At 36.6% G+C, this 19,930-nt stretch overlaps 1 protein-coding gene across 1 annotated transcript in view; it reads right to left on the minus strand.

Moving 5' to 3' along the window:
* Positions 1–503: 503 nt before the first annotated feature.
* The window catches only part of LOC107750273 (calcium-dependent secretion activator 1-like), an 86,604-nt gene continuing 67,177 nt past the window's right edge, over positions 504–19,930 (minus strand). Inside the window, exons 19-34 of the mRNA XM_016565583.1 lie at positions 19,604–19,754; positions 18,732–18,764; positions 15,132–15,238; positions 14,536–14,565; positions 13,972–13,980; positions 11,981–12,137; positions 11,679–11,820; positions 10,532–10,693; positions 8,371–8,526; positions 8,100–8,247; positions 7,504–7,578; positions 7,319–7,402; positions 7,031–7,063; positions 6,823–6,930; positions 3,319–3,423; positions 504–1,687 (exon numbers count right to left, since the gene is read on the minus strand). Of these exons, the coding sequence (XP_016421069.1) occupies positions 1,511–1,687; positions 3,319–3,423; positions 6,823–6,930; positions 7,031–7,063; positions 7,319–7,402; positions 7,504–7,578; positions 8,100–8,247; positions 8,371–8,526; positions 10,532–10,693; positions 11,679–11,820; positions 11,981–12,137; positions 13,972–13,980; positions 14,536–14,565; positions 15,132–15,238; positions 18,732–18,764; positions 19,604–19,754 (1,677 nt within the window). The 3' untranslated portion in view covers positions 504–1,510. The remainder of the gene's footprint in view (positions 1,688–3,318; positions 3,424–6,822; positions 6,931–7,030; positions 7,064–7,318; positions 7,403–7,503; positions 7,579–8,099; positions 8,248–8,370; positions 8,527–10,531; positions 10,694–11,678; positions 11,821–11,980; positions 12,138–13,971; positions 13,981–14,535; positions 14,566–15,131; positions 15,239–18,731; positions 18,765–19,603; positions 19,755–19,930) is intronic.

The raw sequence follows: 19,930 nt of genomic DNA on the forward strand, positions 1-19,930 counted from the left end.
TTTGTTTGTCCGAGGGAGCAACAGTAACTAAGGGGGGCGGGGCTTACCGATAGGTCAATTGCTACACAAAACTAGCCCAATCGTGTTACTTAAAATACACATTTTTCGGCAGGGCTCCTCCTGTAAAATAGCACTCCAGAGGCTGATATCACCTTATTGGGGGTGTTCAAATAGCCCAATTCCGCGGGAAAACCGCGGACTTGGCAACACTGGTTAACCGTCAAGCTGAAATACGTCAAAATAAAAGTCCACTACGAAAGGTCAATAATTATGTAACTCCAATGAAATTAATACATTTTAATTTTTTTACCTAATGATGGTGGTCACTGAATCCACATTCTGAATAAAGACAAAGTAACAAAATCTACAGGTAGCCTATATTAGTACATCATGTTATCTTTATTGAGAGGCCACAGCTCTTGCATATTACAACTGTTGGCTTTGATAAGGCAAACGCAAGAATGAATCCACCAGCTAATTGACACAGAAAAACAAAAAAAAGCTTTTGGAGAAGGTGGATCCCACAGGCATGCAGCAATGGCTCAGAATGCAATGTACAGCATCATATATACAAAAACAATAGTGAGACCCCAAAAATGGCACATAGCAGTTTCAACAGGTCTACTAACATAAAGAGAATGACTTTAATTGGACATACAAACTTAAAAAAGAGAGATAGAGATCCTCTGTAAAAGTGAAACTGAACCAAAAATATAGCCGTTTTTTGTTGTCATTTCTGACATCTAATTAAAAGACGTCTCCAATGAGACATCAAAATGGAGGTATGGCAATATTGCATTTCTAGAATACCAATTCATTTTCATTTTAAGATGCCTGTGAGACAATGCCTAGTTGGATATTTGCGACATAGGGCCACAGAGCCACGACACAAATAAGGAAAAAAGTACAATGGAAATGTGCAGACACAGAAGACATTTACAGTTAACAGTTTTGAACTTAAATAGAGGTTCATTTTTAGTTTTGAAGCAGTTGGCATCCACTTTAAAAACAGACAAGACAAAGAAAAGGGTCCATACACTCATCTTCACAACAATGTACCATTAATGTATGTAAGAGTACGTCAAAGAAGCGCCATATATGTTATCGCATTGGACAGGGACACACCTAATAATCTCACTCGACATTATCAAACAAATGGTACTCCATATTGCTTAGGAACACATAGAAACAAATTCCTCAAATAAATGAGTTGGAAAAATTGGTGCTAGTTCGCTGTTCTTATGTTATGATACAGCTAAAATGGCCAATCATGGTCTTTGCAACGTTCTTTTTACGCTTTAGTACAATTCTTTGATTTGTATTGTTTTTTTTAGCTTAGTTTGTGGGCAATTCGAGCTGATGGGGGGAGATCCTAAAGTGGCTAACTGGGTAATCAGAGTTGTTACATGCATCTTACGTTATCAGGCTAAGTTTAAAGTGTTGGGGTAGGGTAGAGTTGGATAGATGGGTCGGGTTAAGGGTGGTGGGTGGCACCGGATGGCTCGATGCTCTAATCATCCTCCTCGTCTTCCTCATCGCTGTCCTTCATCGAGATGCCCTGCATGCCCCCCTCTCTGACAGAGGCAGTGGCTTCCTCCAGGATCAGCCGGTTCCGTACCGTATCGTACGCCTTGCTGTTCAATGTAGAGTCAAGAACGCCTTGCAGCCTAAAATCTCGATATTTCTTCTACAAGAATGGGAAATATCAGCAAGCATTATACGTAGTATAAGACTTCTTTGCCCCTGAATGTTAAAGCTAAATACCGTATGTCAAACAAGGCCAGAAAGAATAGCCAGACTAGGGATGCAAGCTATTAAAATTCTGGACAATACCGATAAATAGCTGATATTAACACTCAATACTAGCCTATTTCGTCTAAATTAATTACACTGGCAGCCAAAAGTTTGGAATAATTATGATTTTCAAATGTTTTTTAGAGGTGTCTCTTATGCTCACCAAGGCTGCATTTATTTGATTACAGTAAAAACAGTAATATTGTGAAATATTATCACAATTTCAAATAACTGTATTTTAATTTAATTTTTTTTAAAGTGCAATTTATTCTTGTGATGGCAAAGCTGAATTTTCGGCAGCCATTACTCCAGTCTTTAGTGTTGCATAATTCTCAGAAATTGTTCTAATATGCTGATTTGGTGCTCAATTATTCATAATGGTTTGAATGTTGAAAACAGTTTTTGCTGCTTAATATTTTTTTGTGGGTGATACATTTGTTTTAGGATTCTTTAATGAATAGGAAGTTCACTGAACAGCATTTATATGAAATAGTTTAAAAAAAACATTCTAAATGTCTTTACTGTCACTTTTGATCAATTTAATGCATGCTTAAATAAACCATAAATACATAAATTTCTCTTTTCTTTTTCTTTTTTTAAATCATACTTAAACCAAACTTTTCAATGTTAGTGTATCACAGTTTCCATAAAAATATTAAGCAGCAAAAACTGTTTTGAACATTGATAAGAAATGTTTAAGCGATTAAATGAAAAAAAAAAAAAAAAAAAAGAAAATTAAGAAATGTTTCTTGAGCACCAAATCAGCATATTAATGGCTGCTTTGCTATCACAGGAATAAATTACATTTCAGAATATATATTCGAATAGAAAACAGTCAGCATAAGAAACTTATTTCAAAAACATAAACAATCTTAATTATTCCAAAATTTTGTGCATTTTGGAAAAAAAGTGCATTTAGGAAGCACAACATTATAATGTACAGTATGAAAAATTAATTTTCATGTTGAGATTTGCAGTGTTATTAATTAAAAAAAATATGGTAACACTATTTTAAGGTGCCCTTGGTACAAATGACATGTACTTACTCTTATAATAGCAACTAATTATGCATAATTACATGCAAGTAACCCTAAGCCAAACCCAAATCCTAACTCTAACCATATAGTAGTTATATGTAGTTAATTAATATTACTCAGTACTTAAATTCATAATTACACTGTAACAAGGACACCTTAAAATAAACTAACCAAAATTACTACTACTATTAAACTTCATTTTAAGTGAGTGTTACATGACAGAAAAGGTAATCGACAGGTAAGAATAAGGGAAATGACCATGCATAATTTAACAGCCTATCTAATATAATACAGCAATTATCCAAAAGACCAATAATACTATGATAAATTTAAAAACTCAGTATGGTACCAATTTTGTGCATCACTAAGCAAGACCTGAATAATAAACTGAAATCTAGAACAAGACGTGTGGATTTACCTTGACTAGAATCATATTACTCCAGCTTCAGAGTATAAATACTTTCATTTAAGTTATTAAAAGGAATACCTTTACAATCCTGATGAGGATTTTGAGTTGATAGACATGAAGCTGTTGCTCCATGCGCTCAGTCAGCCAGGTCGCCAGCAGATTCATAGTGGCTGTAAACCATTGCTGCAAAGCACAAAAACACAGCATTCTCCAGCAAAACACAGACAGACAAACAAATGCATGCAAGAGACCAGCATGTGTAGACATACATAAAAGACATACAGCAACAGCCACACGGGCAGACGCGAGTAAACCCACAAAACACAAACTTAAACACTCCATTCACACACACACACAGACAACTGATACCAACATTTACACAATCACACCCTCACTTAAAACCAAGGTTAGTCAGATAATTTGAAATTAATTCAAGAGCCAGCAATATGACCATCTTAAAAAACTAAAAATGCCATAATTAATAAAACAAACACTTAATATGCCGTACATTTACAGCTTAGCCTGTAACCTAAGTTTCAAATGACTTAATACAAATCTGGTTATCTGAAATAAGCTTGAACAAAAGCCTTATTCTAATCAAAAGTCTTTAGCTTTTAAAAGCCATTCGAGGAAAATGAAACAGATTAAATTCATTGCTTCCCCCGCCCTTCACCATTAAATTATGCTGAATGTTATAAAACAGCACTTGTGCATGAATGACTGACCTTGAAGGCTTAAAAATCACCACTGAACCCAAAAGCATACTCTAAAGAGCCCAAGATGCAAACAAAATTAGTGCAGTCGCAATCAGGATTCTCAGAAACAAACTCATAAAAAAGTGAGAATACAGCAGGCAAAGGTGTGTTGTACTGTTATCTTAAACCACATCTACATTATGAAAATCTCATATTCATGCATATTCAGAATCACCTAAATGCTTGTAGTTCAAAGAGAACGGCACATGTGTGGTTCAATGAATGATGTAAACTACCATTTAGAAGAGGAAGTGCTGTATCCTATGTGAACAAATCAATCTGAAGAGTTTTGAAGTGGGCTATTATCAGTTCTCAAAGAGGTACAAATAGCCTTTACCATTTAGCCAATCCATTTATATGTATATATAATGATATTATACACATCATTTCTTATTACTTGATATGTGATTATGTGAATTAAATCAGATTTCTTGTTGTATTAGGGCCATCTGATGGTTCGATGGGCGATTTCTCTTTACATCTGTCCACTTCAAATAGGTGGCCGGTCGGAGCGTGCAGTGCATGCAGGTGAGTGTACAGGGCAGAGAGCTGTGTGTGTGCATGAGGTGGGATTTTTAGGAGGTGGGTCATGCTAGAAGATGTACACAGGAAGATTATTTGATTAGAACTCATGCCACTCGACAGAATGTGATCAAACAGCAGGACATTTAGAGATAAGTTCCACTTTGGCCTAGAAGGAATGCAGAATGAGTCAGGATGCTGTCATTGGGTTAGGATAACGCGAGTACAAAGTGTTTAGAGAGGGAGAATGTAATGAAAATGATACAACAGAAATATAGCTGCATGCAACCAAAATCTGTAACACAAGTTGCATAATTCCAAAAAAAAAAAAAAACACCACGGTTGCCTGTTCAGACAATACATGATGCTGGAAGAGAGATATTCAGCTTGGAAAATGGAGAGCTGCCAATCCTGTTAATGTTCTGGTCCCAAGATATGGGATTTTTTTTATTTTTTAGCCTAATTTATGCTTTTCAACGTTTAGAAAAGTAATTATGTAACTTTCCTCAACAAGACGCACAATTTGAGGTATCATTCATGTCCAAAAACTATGCGAATTAGTGTTTGTTCAAATATGTAACCCTGAATGTAAGTTTAATAAACTTGAATTAGCAAGTAACAGTGACCAATCAGTCCTGGTAATTGTTTTTGACGTACAGCCCTCAGCTGAATATGCCTTTTGACAACTGACCTCATAAGACCACACTGAACCTAACAAATTTCCACAATTTCAGTCTGTTTGACACAACTGTCCAAGCAAGAATTCAGTTAAAACATGCATTTTTCTAGCCGCTATTCTTTAATTTGACAATTAACAGTCAATATGTGGCTGCTGCCATTCTGAATTTTGGTATTTTAATAACAGCTTTTCATTTCATGCCTCGCCTCTGAGCCTTTCACTGACGGTGATTAGTTTGGACAGAATTTTTGAGAAGACATTTTAACAGAGACAGACTGAAACTATAGAGCAAAAACAGGACAAATCATGCCAGATTCAATGTGGGTCTTTGAGGTTGGATGTTAAATGCATTATTACAAACTTAGTGTGGAGGGGAAAAAGACATATTGCACATAACAAGCACTGAATTTTAAATAAAATAAGAAATAAATAAAGGCAGATCCATGCATAAGATGTGTGTCACAAATGTTCCAAACACAAGCAAGTAAAGCTGCAAAAAGTTACGTAATAGACTTCCTAACAGTCAAACAGACACACACACACACACACACACACACACTTTTATCCACAATATTCTGATACATACAACTCATTACAGTATGGTATGACACACAACTAAATATTCACACTCATATATATATATATATACTGGAAAAAAAATACAGAAAATTAAATAATAATAAAAACGCTGACAAACCCTCACGCGCGCACACACACACACGTACACATGTATCCAAGACAACCACTGGTCCACACATCTGTTACATTTCTTATTAAAATATATAAACACACATGTATGCCATTGTGTAACGAAGACACATGTTCACAAAATCACAAAGGATTATTTTTCTAAATCGAACAGTGCTCTCTTATGGCCTAGATCAGTTGGTATTTAAAATCAGGACAATCGCTTTCAAATTTGATTTGAATTAATTTCATTCATTGATTAAACTGCATATCAATATGTAGAATTAATTAAAGTGTACAATTAATTTTATGAAAAGCGGTGATGCATTGGTTTTTGCAATTGCAAAAAAATGCAACTGATACTATAAGCTTGAATTGCTTTGATGGTTCGAAAATCCCGTATTACCGTACAAGTTAGGTTGTATAGTTAATTGCATGATTTTCTTTTACATTTTTGTATAATATATTACTTATTACGATCGGCCCTTTTTTCTCTGTGATGTTTTTGTGTCAGGGATTTGATAGCATTTAAAAAAATTTAATTGTGTGTAATGTCACACTTTTTGGTTCAAAATCTACTTTTTTGAGAGCACTGTCTTATAAATAATCCACTTAGTGACACTTTGCCTCTTAAACAAGAAACCGCTGTGAGCATAAAGTCCAACGCACGTTAGCTAACACAACACCAGAGCACAAAGGTCCAATGCATCGTGGCTAATGAAACACCAGAGCACAGAGAGCTGGAACAGGAAGTCACAGCAATGAGACATTAGGGAGCTGACTGAAAGCTTCAGGTCATGATTGGACTTATATGTCTGGATGTAAGGTCTCCAGGTTTGGCACTCAAAATGTGACTTATCCCTCGTATGCCCCATTGTTTTGCCACATTTTGGATGGGCCCTCCTTTGTTAGGCACGGAGGTTACGGCATCTTACTTACATCAAATAATCTCTCTATATACACCTCCTCATTGACCTTATCTCTCAGAATGTCCTGAGAGTGACGGACAAAGGTCACATAGCCATCTGCAACGTCCATCCCTGGTTTCTGTGGAAGGGTGAAACCAGAAAAAAAAAAAGTTTTGTATGGAACGGATGTGAATAAAGAAGATATATTAGGGAAAGTATGTTGAATTTTTAGTACTCACAGGGACATCCACATATTTTGATGCTGCTTTCACCTAAAATAAAAAAAAGTTTGACTCAAGTGCTTCTAGGCAAAATCACTCTCCCTTCAAGTTGCAATAAGTAACTTTTTTCCTCTTATTTTAACGCCTAAAGGAATTTTCAGTGTACAGTAAAACTCATTACCACTATCATATTGAAATACAGAAATTCATAAACAAAAATGACATGTGCACCTTTAAACATTCAGAATGATTTCATGCTAGAATTTAATCAAAAAGGAAAATAGGAATTTAAGAGATAATTCTTACCGTGAAGGAGAGGAAGGAGGAGAAGAGAGTTCCCTCATCGTACCTGGAGATCTTGGCAAGTACGCTCTCCAGAATGACCATAAACTGTTCAGGTGGCACAAAACCAATAATTCAATGACAAACAACCAACAAGAGTTGTACCAATACAGTACTTTCTTAATGCCAACCATTTTCTCAAAACGTACCTTTGCCACCAAGAGTGAAATCATGTCTTTTACACTCTCTTCAATAAGCTCATCGATTTGAGAGTGGTACTGTTTCTAAAATGACAGATTTAAATACTTAGAAATACTTATATGGTGCGTATATATAAAGACAGAGAACTCAAAAACCAAAGATGAATTCATACAGAAATACAGTAGATGGCCAAATTCAAATTGAACATAAAGATGCAGATGCCTATACAACCAAATTCATCATTGTATGGGATTAAAATACATTAGTTGACACATTAAAATATGCAGCCTTGTAAAATAATTATTGAGGTTGACTATTATATATAAAATAAATAACTATTGAGGTTGACCAAACATGAAATTGTACTTAATGGAGACATTATTATTTTTCCCATAATTCCAATATTCTACACAACAATTCTAAAAAAAAAAATTCTTAGCGTTCTTTAAAAATTCTTTCCTTCTTAATGTTTATTCTCAAACGTTTGCATGTTATTAAATCCAAGAAAATCTATTAAGTTTCTGGGATTCCTGAAGGTGATGTGAAATTACCAGTATAGATCAAGCTTTTGTCTATCACAACAATCAGAAGTTCTGCCAATTACCTCCTGGCCCATTTCCATGGCACACAGTTTAGCAGACTGGTCCTTGGCGTCCACCATCACATTGAACATGGTGCATAAGGACAGTGGGATGCGGAAATCTGTGGAACGGCTGCTTTTGGCCAGCTTAGATTCAAATGCTGTCTTGGTGCTGTTGACCAGCAAAGCGTGTGAAGTAAATGAGTCATCTTGCATGAAATTTCATTCACACTTAAAAGACATACTTTAAAATCTTCGTTTTGAATCTGTTTAGTACTAGAGATATTATTTTTACCGTTTAACGCTTGTCTCAATCATGTCACTTGACATGAGCTTCATACGGTTATCCAAGTGTTTGGCAAACTCTTCTTCCGGCCAATGTAGGTCCCTGATGAAGGTCTGTAGGGCATCCAACTTCCAGAACAGATCTTCTGATGTTCCCGATCCATTGCTGCCAGGTATAGTAACATTTTAGAGTTAAAAAGTCCAAAATATTCAGGAATTAAGGAAGATTTACAAAACACTTCAATAACCTCGCATTTTTGCGTGGTTATTAACCCTTATAGGACTGACCTGAATTCATGCATACTTTGCTCTGTCAATTTTCTCTAAAGGAGAAGGGTTTGGGAATGTCATGGTGAGAGAAGGCTTGCACAGATACAGTTGCAAACTAACAGATGCCAAGCAAGATGGTGCTTTAACATGAAGCCAATGCTCTTAATGACATCTCTGTTACCTAGTTGGAAAATCAATACTTTCTTAGAGTTAGTGTTTAATGTTAAAGGAGACTCTATATGCAATATGATTCTTAAAGGGATAGTTCAACAAAAATGCAAATTCTGTATTATTTCCTCACCCTCATATCACTCCAAACCTGACTTTCTTTCTTCCTTCCTTGGAACACATACACAAAAAGATGTTTTGAAGAATGCTTTTGTCCATAGAATGAAAGTCAGTGGGGTCCAAAACATTGACTTTCATTGTATGGACAAAAAAAAAAAACCTTTTTATTCCACAGAAGAAAGAAAGTCAAACAGAAATGGAATGACATGATGTGAATAAATGATTTTACCCTTTAAACCAAAATATTAAAGTTGGGAAAGGGCAAGGTCCAGTGAAAAAAATGGAGGAAAGATCATGCTCTCTCTCACCACCCATGCCCACAGAGACTTAAGGAGCTCCCAAGATCAAAACACACCATGCAGTCGACTCTGAGGATGCTGACATCCTGAGTAGAAAGATGTGTCATAAGGGCCAGGGTTAAAGAGTTAAAACATACGAGTGAATCATGTCTTATGGAGACTGCCACCATCTTGGAATTGATTAGGCTCAAGATCAAGTAGAACTGTGCTTCAATTTCCTTATTGAAAGGGGTATGATTCAGTGATCTTCTACTGCAAATGTGATGTCGTTCTAGTGTATATGTTGAAAAAGAAGCCCACTCTGATGTTTGAACTCTTTGGGTGTTAGTTTCAACTGCCTTGGATGCCAGCTACACTGAAGTAATGTCTACTTCAGAGCATCAGCTACCAACCCAATGAAAGAGCTACGATCAGGCAGGGAGTTGCACCAACCCACACCCACTGGTACCTTCCACACAAAACAAAACCCAGTGTCCCTTTATGTTTAGACCACCTTTTTTGTCTCAGCTATCCTCCAAAAACATTTTTCTTACCTTTGACATTCTGACGATTATACCAGTTCTTTTTAATATCAACAAACCCTAATGTCCCAGCATAATTCATGCAGGCACTTTTAGAAAGCACTGGCTTAAGGAATACAAAATAGTAACTAAATATGGACTACAATGACATTGCTCAGGATACAGGTAAATTAGAAAATGAAAAACTAAAAGGAACTTTTTGAAATGACTAAATACTGAAAAAAAAGAGAAATGAGGAGATAACTTTCAAATTGAAAAAAATTTTTTTTGAATAGTTGTTTTAGTCCATCATTACTATTTTATTAATGGTTTTAGTCCAAAATTCAATGCGTGTTAACTTCAAGGCCATCTAGTAGCTAATTTGTATGGATTGAATATAACTGTATTTGAATACAAAGCATTGGCTTGGCTGTAGGTTTGGGTTGCAATCCGGCTCTCACCACCTCAGTCTAACCTCAATGGCATGCACATTGAGGAAAATGAAGAGCTTTTCAGTTCTCATTTCAAATAACAAATCACATGAGCCTGTCTGGAATCCTTTGCAGGCTACTTGACATGAGAATGATTTCAGAGGCAAGTCATCTTGCCCTGTAGTTATTCTATATCCAATACAAAGAACATGGAAAATCTGCTATAGCCATCATTTAAAAGTCTTTTAACTATTGACAAGTCTAGCAAACATCTTGCAATGCAATAACACTTAACTGCCGGTAAGTTAACTAACCCCAAACATTTTCATGCCAAGAAGACTTTAGAATGCATCAGATCTCAGGTAAATGCATTGAATACACACTCAGAGTCATATATAGCAGCCATCCAGGATGGAGTGGAAAAGCTAGGCATTTGTGGAAGGTTAACAGATAGTCCTGCTACTGGCACGGGAAGATTTGGTACTTTGGGAATTTGGAGGTTCACATTTGGTAGATTCACATTGGGCAGATTACTTGTTAAACTCCTGCAGAAACAGACAAAAAAAGAAACAAAAAATTCCATAACAGTGGCAGTGTGGAATGCTGCAAATAAGCAATGTAAGACATACAATACAAAAAAGAGAAACTGAGAAATGGGAAAGACCATTTTTTACACATAAAGAGCAGACATAAAAACTGGAGGTAGGGAATCTACAGCACATTTAAACAGAAGACCTGAGTAGAAAGAAACTTGTGGTCAATAATATCGACAACAGCACACTTATATAAAAAGGAAGTAAAAGCAGAATTTTTCCACAGCAAGAACAAACAGCAGCTTGAGAGATTTGAGGACGGTGGTGGGGTGTTACACATACAAACAGACAACAAACAAATGAGGGAAACCATACTGACATTTAATTCTCAAGGGCATAAGCTTAATTGACAGAAGAGTATTCTGTTAGGCTGGGAATATTTGTGTAGGCGGTATCTTTTCTAAAGATTATCTAAATATTGTAATCTGTTTGTTGGGAACTGGTACGAAATCATTACAATCAACATGCAAACCAAAATCAAGCATGACAGAGTTGATTAGGACATAAAAAGCATTCAGTTTAAAGCGCACGATATGAGGGTTAGTTCACACAAAAAAAGATGGAAACCTACAAGACACTGGCTGAAGTCTATCCTGATAGATTGGGGACTTGGTGAACTTCCTCTAATGTTTGGCAGTTTTCTCATGTAAGGCATGGTTAAAGAGGTCACTCTAGTACTTAACATTTTTTTTCTTTTTTTGGCATAAACAAACTGGTTTCAGACTTTACCTGAGAAATCTAACTGGATGCTAAACAGTTTCATTTGATTAGCTGTATAGTTTTGCAGAGAACAAAATCCATCTTAGGATGGGGATATGCCTATCCCTGCTATCTCTCATATATAGGAGCTATTTTTTAGAGATTTTTGTGATGTTTTTGTCCTGAAAGGCCCTGCCTCCTGGTGACCGCACACATCGTTGAAGAAATGCTGTCTTACTTTACAGGTTCCCATGACTCCCGCTCAAATCCCCTGTGAATGGACTGAGTGATGGAGGACTCCATAAGATCCACATATCGCACCACAAGAGGGGCGTACAGGTCCTGCAGATGTTTGTGAAACTTTCCGTTACACAGGTGATCTGTAAAAACAGAAAAATAGTAGGTTATGACAATTTTGAGAGTAACATACCCAACTTTTACATTAAAATCTCTATTTTAATCAGAATGAGAGTACTTTGCAGTACTCTTAGAAGACAATACTTTCAGAACTCTTAACCAAATATTGCAAGAAGTGCTTACAGTCGGCACGGAGGAAATCATTTAGAAGCTGAAAGAGCGGGAAACTGTCCCAGCTCTCGGGAGACTGGATCTCAAGAGCAGCATCCATTTCAACTCCATAGAGCGACAGGAAGTTCTCAGCGTGCTCCACCATCAGGTCTGACCACCATGCAAAGGCCTTGACAGTCCAGTAAAGGAAGAAAGAATGGAAAAAGAAGCAGAGAGTTAGAAAATAACACGTGTATTAGGTAATCTCAGACAAGAAAAAGATTGTAAACTGGTTAAGTGTCTGCCATATGGTATTTCACATATTCACTTTGTACATCTTCTTCTAAAGTAATGGCTCTTCATTTGAACAGTAAGAGTTCAAATGAAGAGAAGTAAGAGTTTTGGTCTGAGTGGTTCATATTTTGCTTCAGCGTTTGAGGTCATTATGTTAATTAAATAGATAAGGCTTTCAAGTAACCAGTTTACAAGGGTTAAGGTGATAAATTTATCATTATGGAGTTTAAAACTTACATTAAACCATTTATAAATTTGCAACACAGAAAATTCTACTATATATCCAAAACAAAGTCTAAATATTATGAAAAACATTTCACCATAAGAAGAAATTTATGAATCTTCTAAAAAAGGTTGCATATCTTAAGAATTCTGAAGCCCTCTATAGGAAACATGTTAATCCAAATATAAAAATTGAAACTCATTTAATAAGAGGGCCTGTCATTCAAAACTAAAACATGACAATACACCTTAAATCTTGTGTTGCAAATGTTTGCATATTTGTGACCAGAGGTTATTTTTCCTATATCAGGTCAATTCCCAGTGGAGTCAAGATGCCAGAGGAGGTGCAGTTCTCATGCAAGTGAGGTAGAAATCCCTGCATGCTTTTGCCCTCCAAATGGAAGATGTAGTTGAACCGTTCACATCACTGCATCCCTACCCTTCGGGATGGGGATGTGTCTTGCGATCATGCAACATTGCCATCTCTGATACGCCAAAAACTGCAAGCAAGCAGCAGACTTCTTTACTTGGCAATGCATATGGTTTGACTGAATATTTTTTCTTTAATCTCTTAAAGTGACCATCAATTTTGGGCCTGTAGTTGGGTATTGAGCAGGAGTTTCTGAGATCAATCAGGCTTGCTTGCAGTCTTGGCATAAAACACTTTTCTTCTAATTAAAACAACCAACCAGTGATAAACCCATTCAGGGAATTGATCAGCCTTTTAAAGAGGCTTAATCCTTCCCTTTGGTTGGTCATTTTTTTTTTACCCCTCTAAACCCACAGTTTCAAAGAGCCTCGAAACATTTCCCCCAAATCCGCAATACTACAAAGGGATAGCAAGCTCTAAAACCAAACTTACCACACAACTTACCTGCAGGCTTCATAATTAACACTCGAAAAGCTACAATGGTCATAATATTGGGACCAACAAATATAGCATTTGCTAGTGTAGCAGGGCAACGCATATGGCTGAGCTTAACCAGACAGACATGTATAAAGTGGGGTTAGAGAGCGATAAGAGACACCAAATCTAAGCAACCCATGAATCCTTCCCCAAGGCCCTTCTTGCTAATCTGGAAGCACTGGGTAGGTGTTAACATTAACATACTATTTACTAAATGCAAAAATTATACTGCGCAATAAAATCAGCAAGAGTGGTCCTGGGAAGAGGGCTATATTATGAAACTGATTTGGTCATTTTGAAGGATTGTGAAGTCCAATTACACTAGCAGAAGGGAACACGTCTAACTGGGAAAAGTTAGGGTGACACAACTAGCGTGGCGGGTGGGTAAATGTAAACATTCCCCCTGGAAGCAAAGGAATCATTGAGCATTGACCTTGCCGGTCAGGGACACAAGCCTTACAAGTTTGAAGGGAGACTTGACAGGCACAATGCTGAGGAATTAAGACGAACCCATGTCGGATGCGGCAAAAAGGGAACCCTTCATAGCTCATGCACAAGCCAGTAAGGGGCTTTTTTCACTGCATTCATTTTGACCACATACCTCTTTTCCCTGCAACAACACCATGGAGTGAATGGTGAGGAAAACATGAACATGTAGAGGTGATGTATGTGCAAAGTGTTAAAGTATGCACAAAATATTGATTATAAACAAATTTTCCAACAACTTTTGGATAAAAATTCACAATTGCGAGATCTAATTCAACTGCATGATATAAAGTTGCAAATACGTTTGGTTGAAATGGCCTTCCATGGATATATAGTATGATGCCACCAGTTGTGTAGTGAAGTTCAAGCATTGTAGTTTTACAAAGTAAAATGTAACAGTATGATCTACAGATGGTTCTATAATGTCTTGGTGCCAAATCTAAAATATTTTGCTCATTTGTGCATCTTGATCAGTGTGTGAGGGGGGAGATATTTAAGAATTTCTCAGAAATCCAAGAGACCAACACTTTATGTTAATTCTATCATGTTCTTTAATAATCGTCTTGTCCCATTCCACCCAGACATAACAGAAAAGCCCTTAACTGCGTGAATCCACATGCTTGAGGGAAAAGGTACACTATGATGACAACTTAAGAAAAAAAGAAACATGATACTGTACCGACTGGTCTCCTGTACTTGTGACCGCAGCCTGTTAAGCATATTCAGAAAGATACAGTAAATCTATAAATCTCAGGAAGACCATGGATTACCTAATACTTTAAATTGCATCTCGGAATAATGCCAATTATGCATTTGTTCTTGGAGTAGTAAATGCTGAAACATGCCAATTATCATAATTATGGCTTAAACCCGTACTTGGCTCTCTATTCATAATGCATCTTCAGTTCTATTTAGTTATAGGCATTCCAAAGGAAACTGTCGAACATTCAGAACACAGAAACAATCTGTATTTTTGAGTGCCTAGAAAAGCGCTATATAAATATAATGAATTATTATTATTATTATTATTGTATTCTGAGGCTTACTTTAGAGTATAGATCCAGGGAAAGTGGTTTAGAGACCTGGATCTCACGGGAGAGTGAACTCTTGCTGTTTCACTAATTTCCACTAATACAAATTGCATTGTGCAAACTGCACAGCCGCCTTTTTTATTATTAGAGAGGAGCCACTGGCCATTTAAATCAGCCCTATTTTGTACTAAAGAAAAAAAGAGAGTGAATGTGAGGGAAAGAGAGAGTAAGAGTCCAAACTCACCTCTGCGTGATGGTCCTGGTTCTGATGTAGAACCTCAATGACTAACTCTGCCAGGCGGATGACATGCTCCAGTTTTTTAGCAGGCGTAGCTAGGTTAGCTACATTCTCTGGAGCAGAATGGTGGGGAGAAGAGGGATGGTTAATACTTCAGTGGTTGATTATTATATTTATTCTATGAATCTCTGATGTCATGGGCACTACAATGCAGTGTGAAGAAGCTAAGGTCATTAATACCTAACTGAGCATGCAGAAATGACAACACTGTTGATGACACTCATAACACTTCAAGAAAAGATGCCTAACTGATGTCAGAGACACTAGAATGTAATCTGTGAAGTAAAAATATTGTTTGGCAAGCTTACAACTAAATTGGTGTACAAAAGTCTGAGACCACAAGTGGTTCTACATTGCTTTTTTTCCTAATTAATATATGTTTTGTCATTACTAACTACACTGAACAAAATTATAAACGCAACACTTTTGTTTTTGCCCCCATTTTTCATGAGCTGAACTCAAAGATCTAAGACTTTTTCTATGTACACAAAAGGCCTATTTCTCTCAAATATTGTTCACAAATCTGTCTAAATCTGTGTTAGTGAGCACTTCTCCTTTGCCGAGATAATCCATCCACCTCACAGGTGTGGCATATCAAGATGCTGATTAGACAGCATGATTATTGCACAGGTGTGCCTTAGGCTGGCCACAATAAAAGGCCACTCTAAAATGTGCAGTTTTACTGTTTGCTTTACTGGGGGGTCCGAAAACCAGTCAGTATCTGGTGTGACCACCATTTGCCTCACGCAGTGCAACACATCTCCTTCGCATAGAGTTGATCAGGTTGTTGATTGTGGCCTGTGGAATGTTGGTCCACTCCTCTTCAATGGCTGTGCGAAGTTGCTGGATATTGGAAGGAACTGGAACACGCTGTCGTATACGCCAATCCAGAGTGTACATAGAAAAAGTTTTAGATCTTTGAGTTCAGCTCATGAAAAATGGGGGCAAAAACAAAAGTGTTGCGTTTATAATTTTGTTCAGTGTATATCATCAGCATAATAGTTTAAGTAAAAATCGAAAAATACAATTTCGTAGTATTCTGGTTTCTCGCTCTTTTCACAGCATGCATGAACTCCACTACTTTGTGTAAAACCTCATAATCATGTTTTCCAGCATGATTTGAGAATGTTTCAGAGTATCTTGTGTGTCAATGTACACAAAAACTTCTTGCAGGAGAAATACAGAATCTTTACTATGCTGTATTTACATCATCACTTTTCCTAAACCCTAACATTTTAAATCCAGGTTTGAATTTTAGATGTTTAATGTGGACACAGACTTTTGGATCCCACTGTAAATACATTTATACTGACACTGTATTTTTATGTATCTAGGTAAATTCCTAATAATGGGTAGGACTTCTCACTGCTGTCTAGAATTTTAGGCCAACACATGAGAGAAAAAGCAGACCAGATTGTCAAACATATGCAACACTTTGATGAAATGAGTACATCAGGACACACAATAGTGTTTCTGGTTTAACATATAATCAACTTTTATCTGAACAAGATGAAATGAGTAAGACAGAAAAAAAAAACAGCTAAAGAAATTAAATAAAATACCGACCAACTCAGCAACGCTGAGGTCTCCACTAAAGGAGAAAAGAAAATCTTTAATTTATTGACTGAAATGCTACTTCAGTCATGAAGGATATTACTTCATTACGGTTCATCATTTCGTCTGACTCTAATCTTAGTGTCTAGAATGAACCATGCCATTGGTTTATCGGTCTGTTAAATTCATGGGTTATTAATGGGGTTGTGGGGCCCTGTACTGAAATTTACCCATTAATATCTTATAGAAACTCATTCTTCCTAAGGCCATGATGTCATCAACACAACATGATAAAGCAATGACAATGGATTTAATGATAATCTATGATTATCATTATCCAAATTTCATACTTTATCTATTTTCAATGTGTCTAAAATGTTCTGGACTGGGAATTAAAGAAGCTAAATATCTTAAACTGATGAAGATTTAGAGAAGTGGTTCTCAGCTGGTGGGTTGTAACACAAAAACTGGTTGCAGATTTGCAGCAAAACCAGTTGAGTAGGGTACAACGGTGCTAAAGGCGCCCCGGGGTAAAAGGCACCTTTGATATTATTTTCATTTAAACCACTAGATGGAACAAAAACGTGGCGTAGCACTTTCCAAAACATCCGCTTTTCAAGATGCACGCGTATTTTTGTCTGATGCTTGACGCGATCGCGCGCAGCAGCGCAAAGTTGATTCTGTGCTTACTTGATCTAATATTTTATGTTTTTTAAAATGTTGTAGATTTAAGTAGCAAATGAGAATCGCTAAAATTAATGCATATATTTTGAGACAAAGGTCTTCTTTATGATTTTCAGTTTTGTTTAAGATAATTAAAGCAACAGTTTTTAAATAACGAAAGAATATATAAAAGTATGGTATTTTAGCCCCCTGCTGTTGGGGCTAAAGGCGCACAGTAATTAACATGATAATTAATAGATGGCTGACTTTTCCATTTGTTTTCCATTTGTTGACATGATATGGTGGTTAGATTCAGATGGTAAATATAATATATTAAGTTGGGTGTCCATATTAGAGATAGTCACCCTGTTTAGAATGAAACCATCATATTTAAAAACATGATATTAATCATATCATATAATAAAATATCATTTGTTGTTAGTACTGTAAATATATATTCAATTATTATTAGATCTCCTTCAATACTTTCAGAATCTTTAATGACAGTATATTTATTGAAAAAAATAATAATTCTTTTATTTTTCAAAATAAGCAGAAAATAGTACAAACTTTGCTAAAGTGATTGTTTTGAACAAGTATTAACTTAGACATTATTGAAAAAAACATTATTTTAGCTGAAGTATTTGTATCAATACCATGTGCCTTTTACCCCGTGTGGGGTAAAAGGCCCCTCTTGCCACCTCATACATACATTCATTTTGAACAAAATAAACAACTTGAATGATTTATTTTCACACAAAATCTGTTGCTCCATTAATGTTCAATACAACGTACATATTTTTTTCTGCAATTATACATTTTAGGCGCAGTGAATGGCACATTATTTCTTAAGGTGGGCCTTTAACCCCGTTGTACCCTACTACTTATTTAGAAAATCTGTTGATGTCAAGATTTAGATATTCTTCAGTTACAAACTTATTCCCAGTACTTTAGTGAGAAACATTTGCAATCCTTCTACCCTCACATTTTAACACATTGAAAAGACTGCCACTGAAATATTTGTGAAAGATAGTATTACTTCTTGTAAGTCTGCATAATGTAACACCATCAGACAGACCGTTCAGTGCTAAGAGGTTCCTTTTCTATCTAAAGTCATAATATAACACAAAATACGTTTTTACCCAAATTTTGTGCACATATTTATAGAAGAATACTATCTTCACAAAAAAAAGAATTGCACAAGGGGGATCCTTGTCTTTTGATGTTTACAGGACTTTCAGACCAAATAAATTTTCCCTGTAAATGTGTTATGTGCATGTGCCAGGAAGTGTTGAAGGGGACAGGGGATGACGTCAAACATAGCTTCACCTGGATCCTTCTGATCCTTTAGAGTTTTCTCAACTTGAGAGAGAGAGAGAGAGAGAGAGAGAGAGAGAGAGAAAGAGTCAGAGCAATATAAGGAGAGGGAGAAATAAGGGAGAAAGAGAAGGGAGAACTGGGGGAGGAAAAATAATTATTCCTCAAGGTGGCATGTTTTAGCCCAAAGTCGGTGCAGCATCCCTGGTCATTTCACTCTTGGTCGCTCTCCAGAGAATTATTGTGTATTTGATATAGAATAATAAAAAACAAAAACAAATGGCAAACAAACACACATGTAGATAATTACCTGGAACGACAAGAACAAAAACACATAGCAAAGTAGAAACTGAACGACACACTGAACAAAGAGACAATAGCCATTGTTCGGTCGCATGACAAATCGAACACAGTTGTAGTAATCACGAACAAGACAGACTTGTGATGTTGGAACATGCAAGTCATAGCTCGTACACGTGTGCTAACTCCTGCTCTCCCGGTAGCTCAGTCACCTGTTGATGTGTCTGGAACCCCCCAGTGAAACCACCTACCACACCACAGTAACGATATACACTCAGACAAAGTAAAATAGTGAGCAAAGTAAAAATGCATTCAAGTCACAAACATGAGCTTCAACCAAAAACGAACAAGAGGAAGCTGAACGGATGCATCAGTCATGTTGTATTACAAACAAATGGAACATCTCTGCCAAAAGGAATTGGAATCGAAACGTTACGTATCGTTATCTACTCAGTGTCTGTCATCTGTATGAAAATGGCAAAACAGAAAAGTTCCAAGAAGGATGTGACATGGAGGATTGAGTTGATGAAACAGAGGTAAAGAATGAGTGAGGAGTGAGGAGAGGGTGAGGAGTTTTTACTCACGGATGGTTAAATCCATCACATGTGTAGCCAAGGAGTAGACAGGATGATCATACATTTCCCTCTTTTTTCCTAAAGAAAAAGAGGATTCCGGCATGCAAGAGTTTGGGGTCAGAGGAAAGGGGGTCAAGGGTTGAATATGGTGAAGGGATGTCTTGTGTTAAAGGGGTGGTTGATTGCGATTTCACTTTTTTAACGTTAGTTAGTGTGTAATGTCGCTGTTTGAGCATAAACAATATCTGCAAAGTTGCGGCGCTGAAAGTTCAATGCAAATGGAGATATTGTCTTTTAAAATTCTGGCAGTTTAATGCCTACAAAAACGGCTCGTAG

The sequence above is a fragment of the Sinocyclocheilus rhinocerous genome, unplaced genomic scaffold, assembly GCF_001515625.1.
Source record: "Sinocyclocheilus rhinocerous isolate Xijiao unplaced genomic scaffold, SAMN03320098_v1.1 scaffold963, whole genome shotgun sequence".
Taxonomy (NCBI): domain Eukaryota; kingdom Metazoa; phylum Chordata; class Actinopteri; order Cypriniformes; family Cyprinidae; genus Sinocyclocheilus; species Sinocyclocheilus rhinocerous.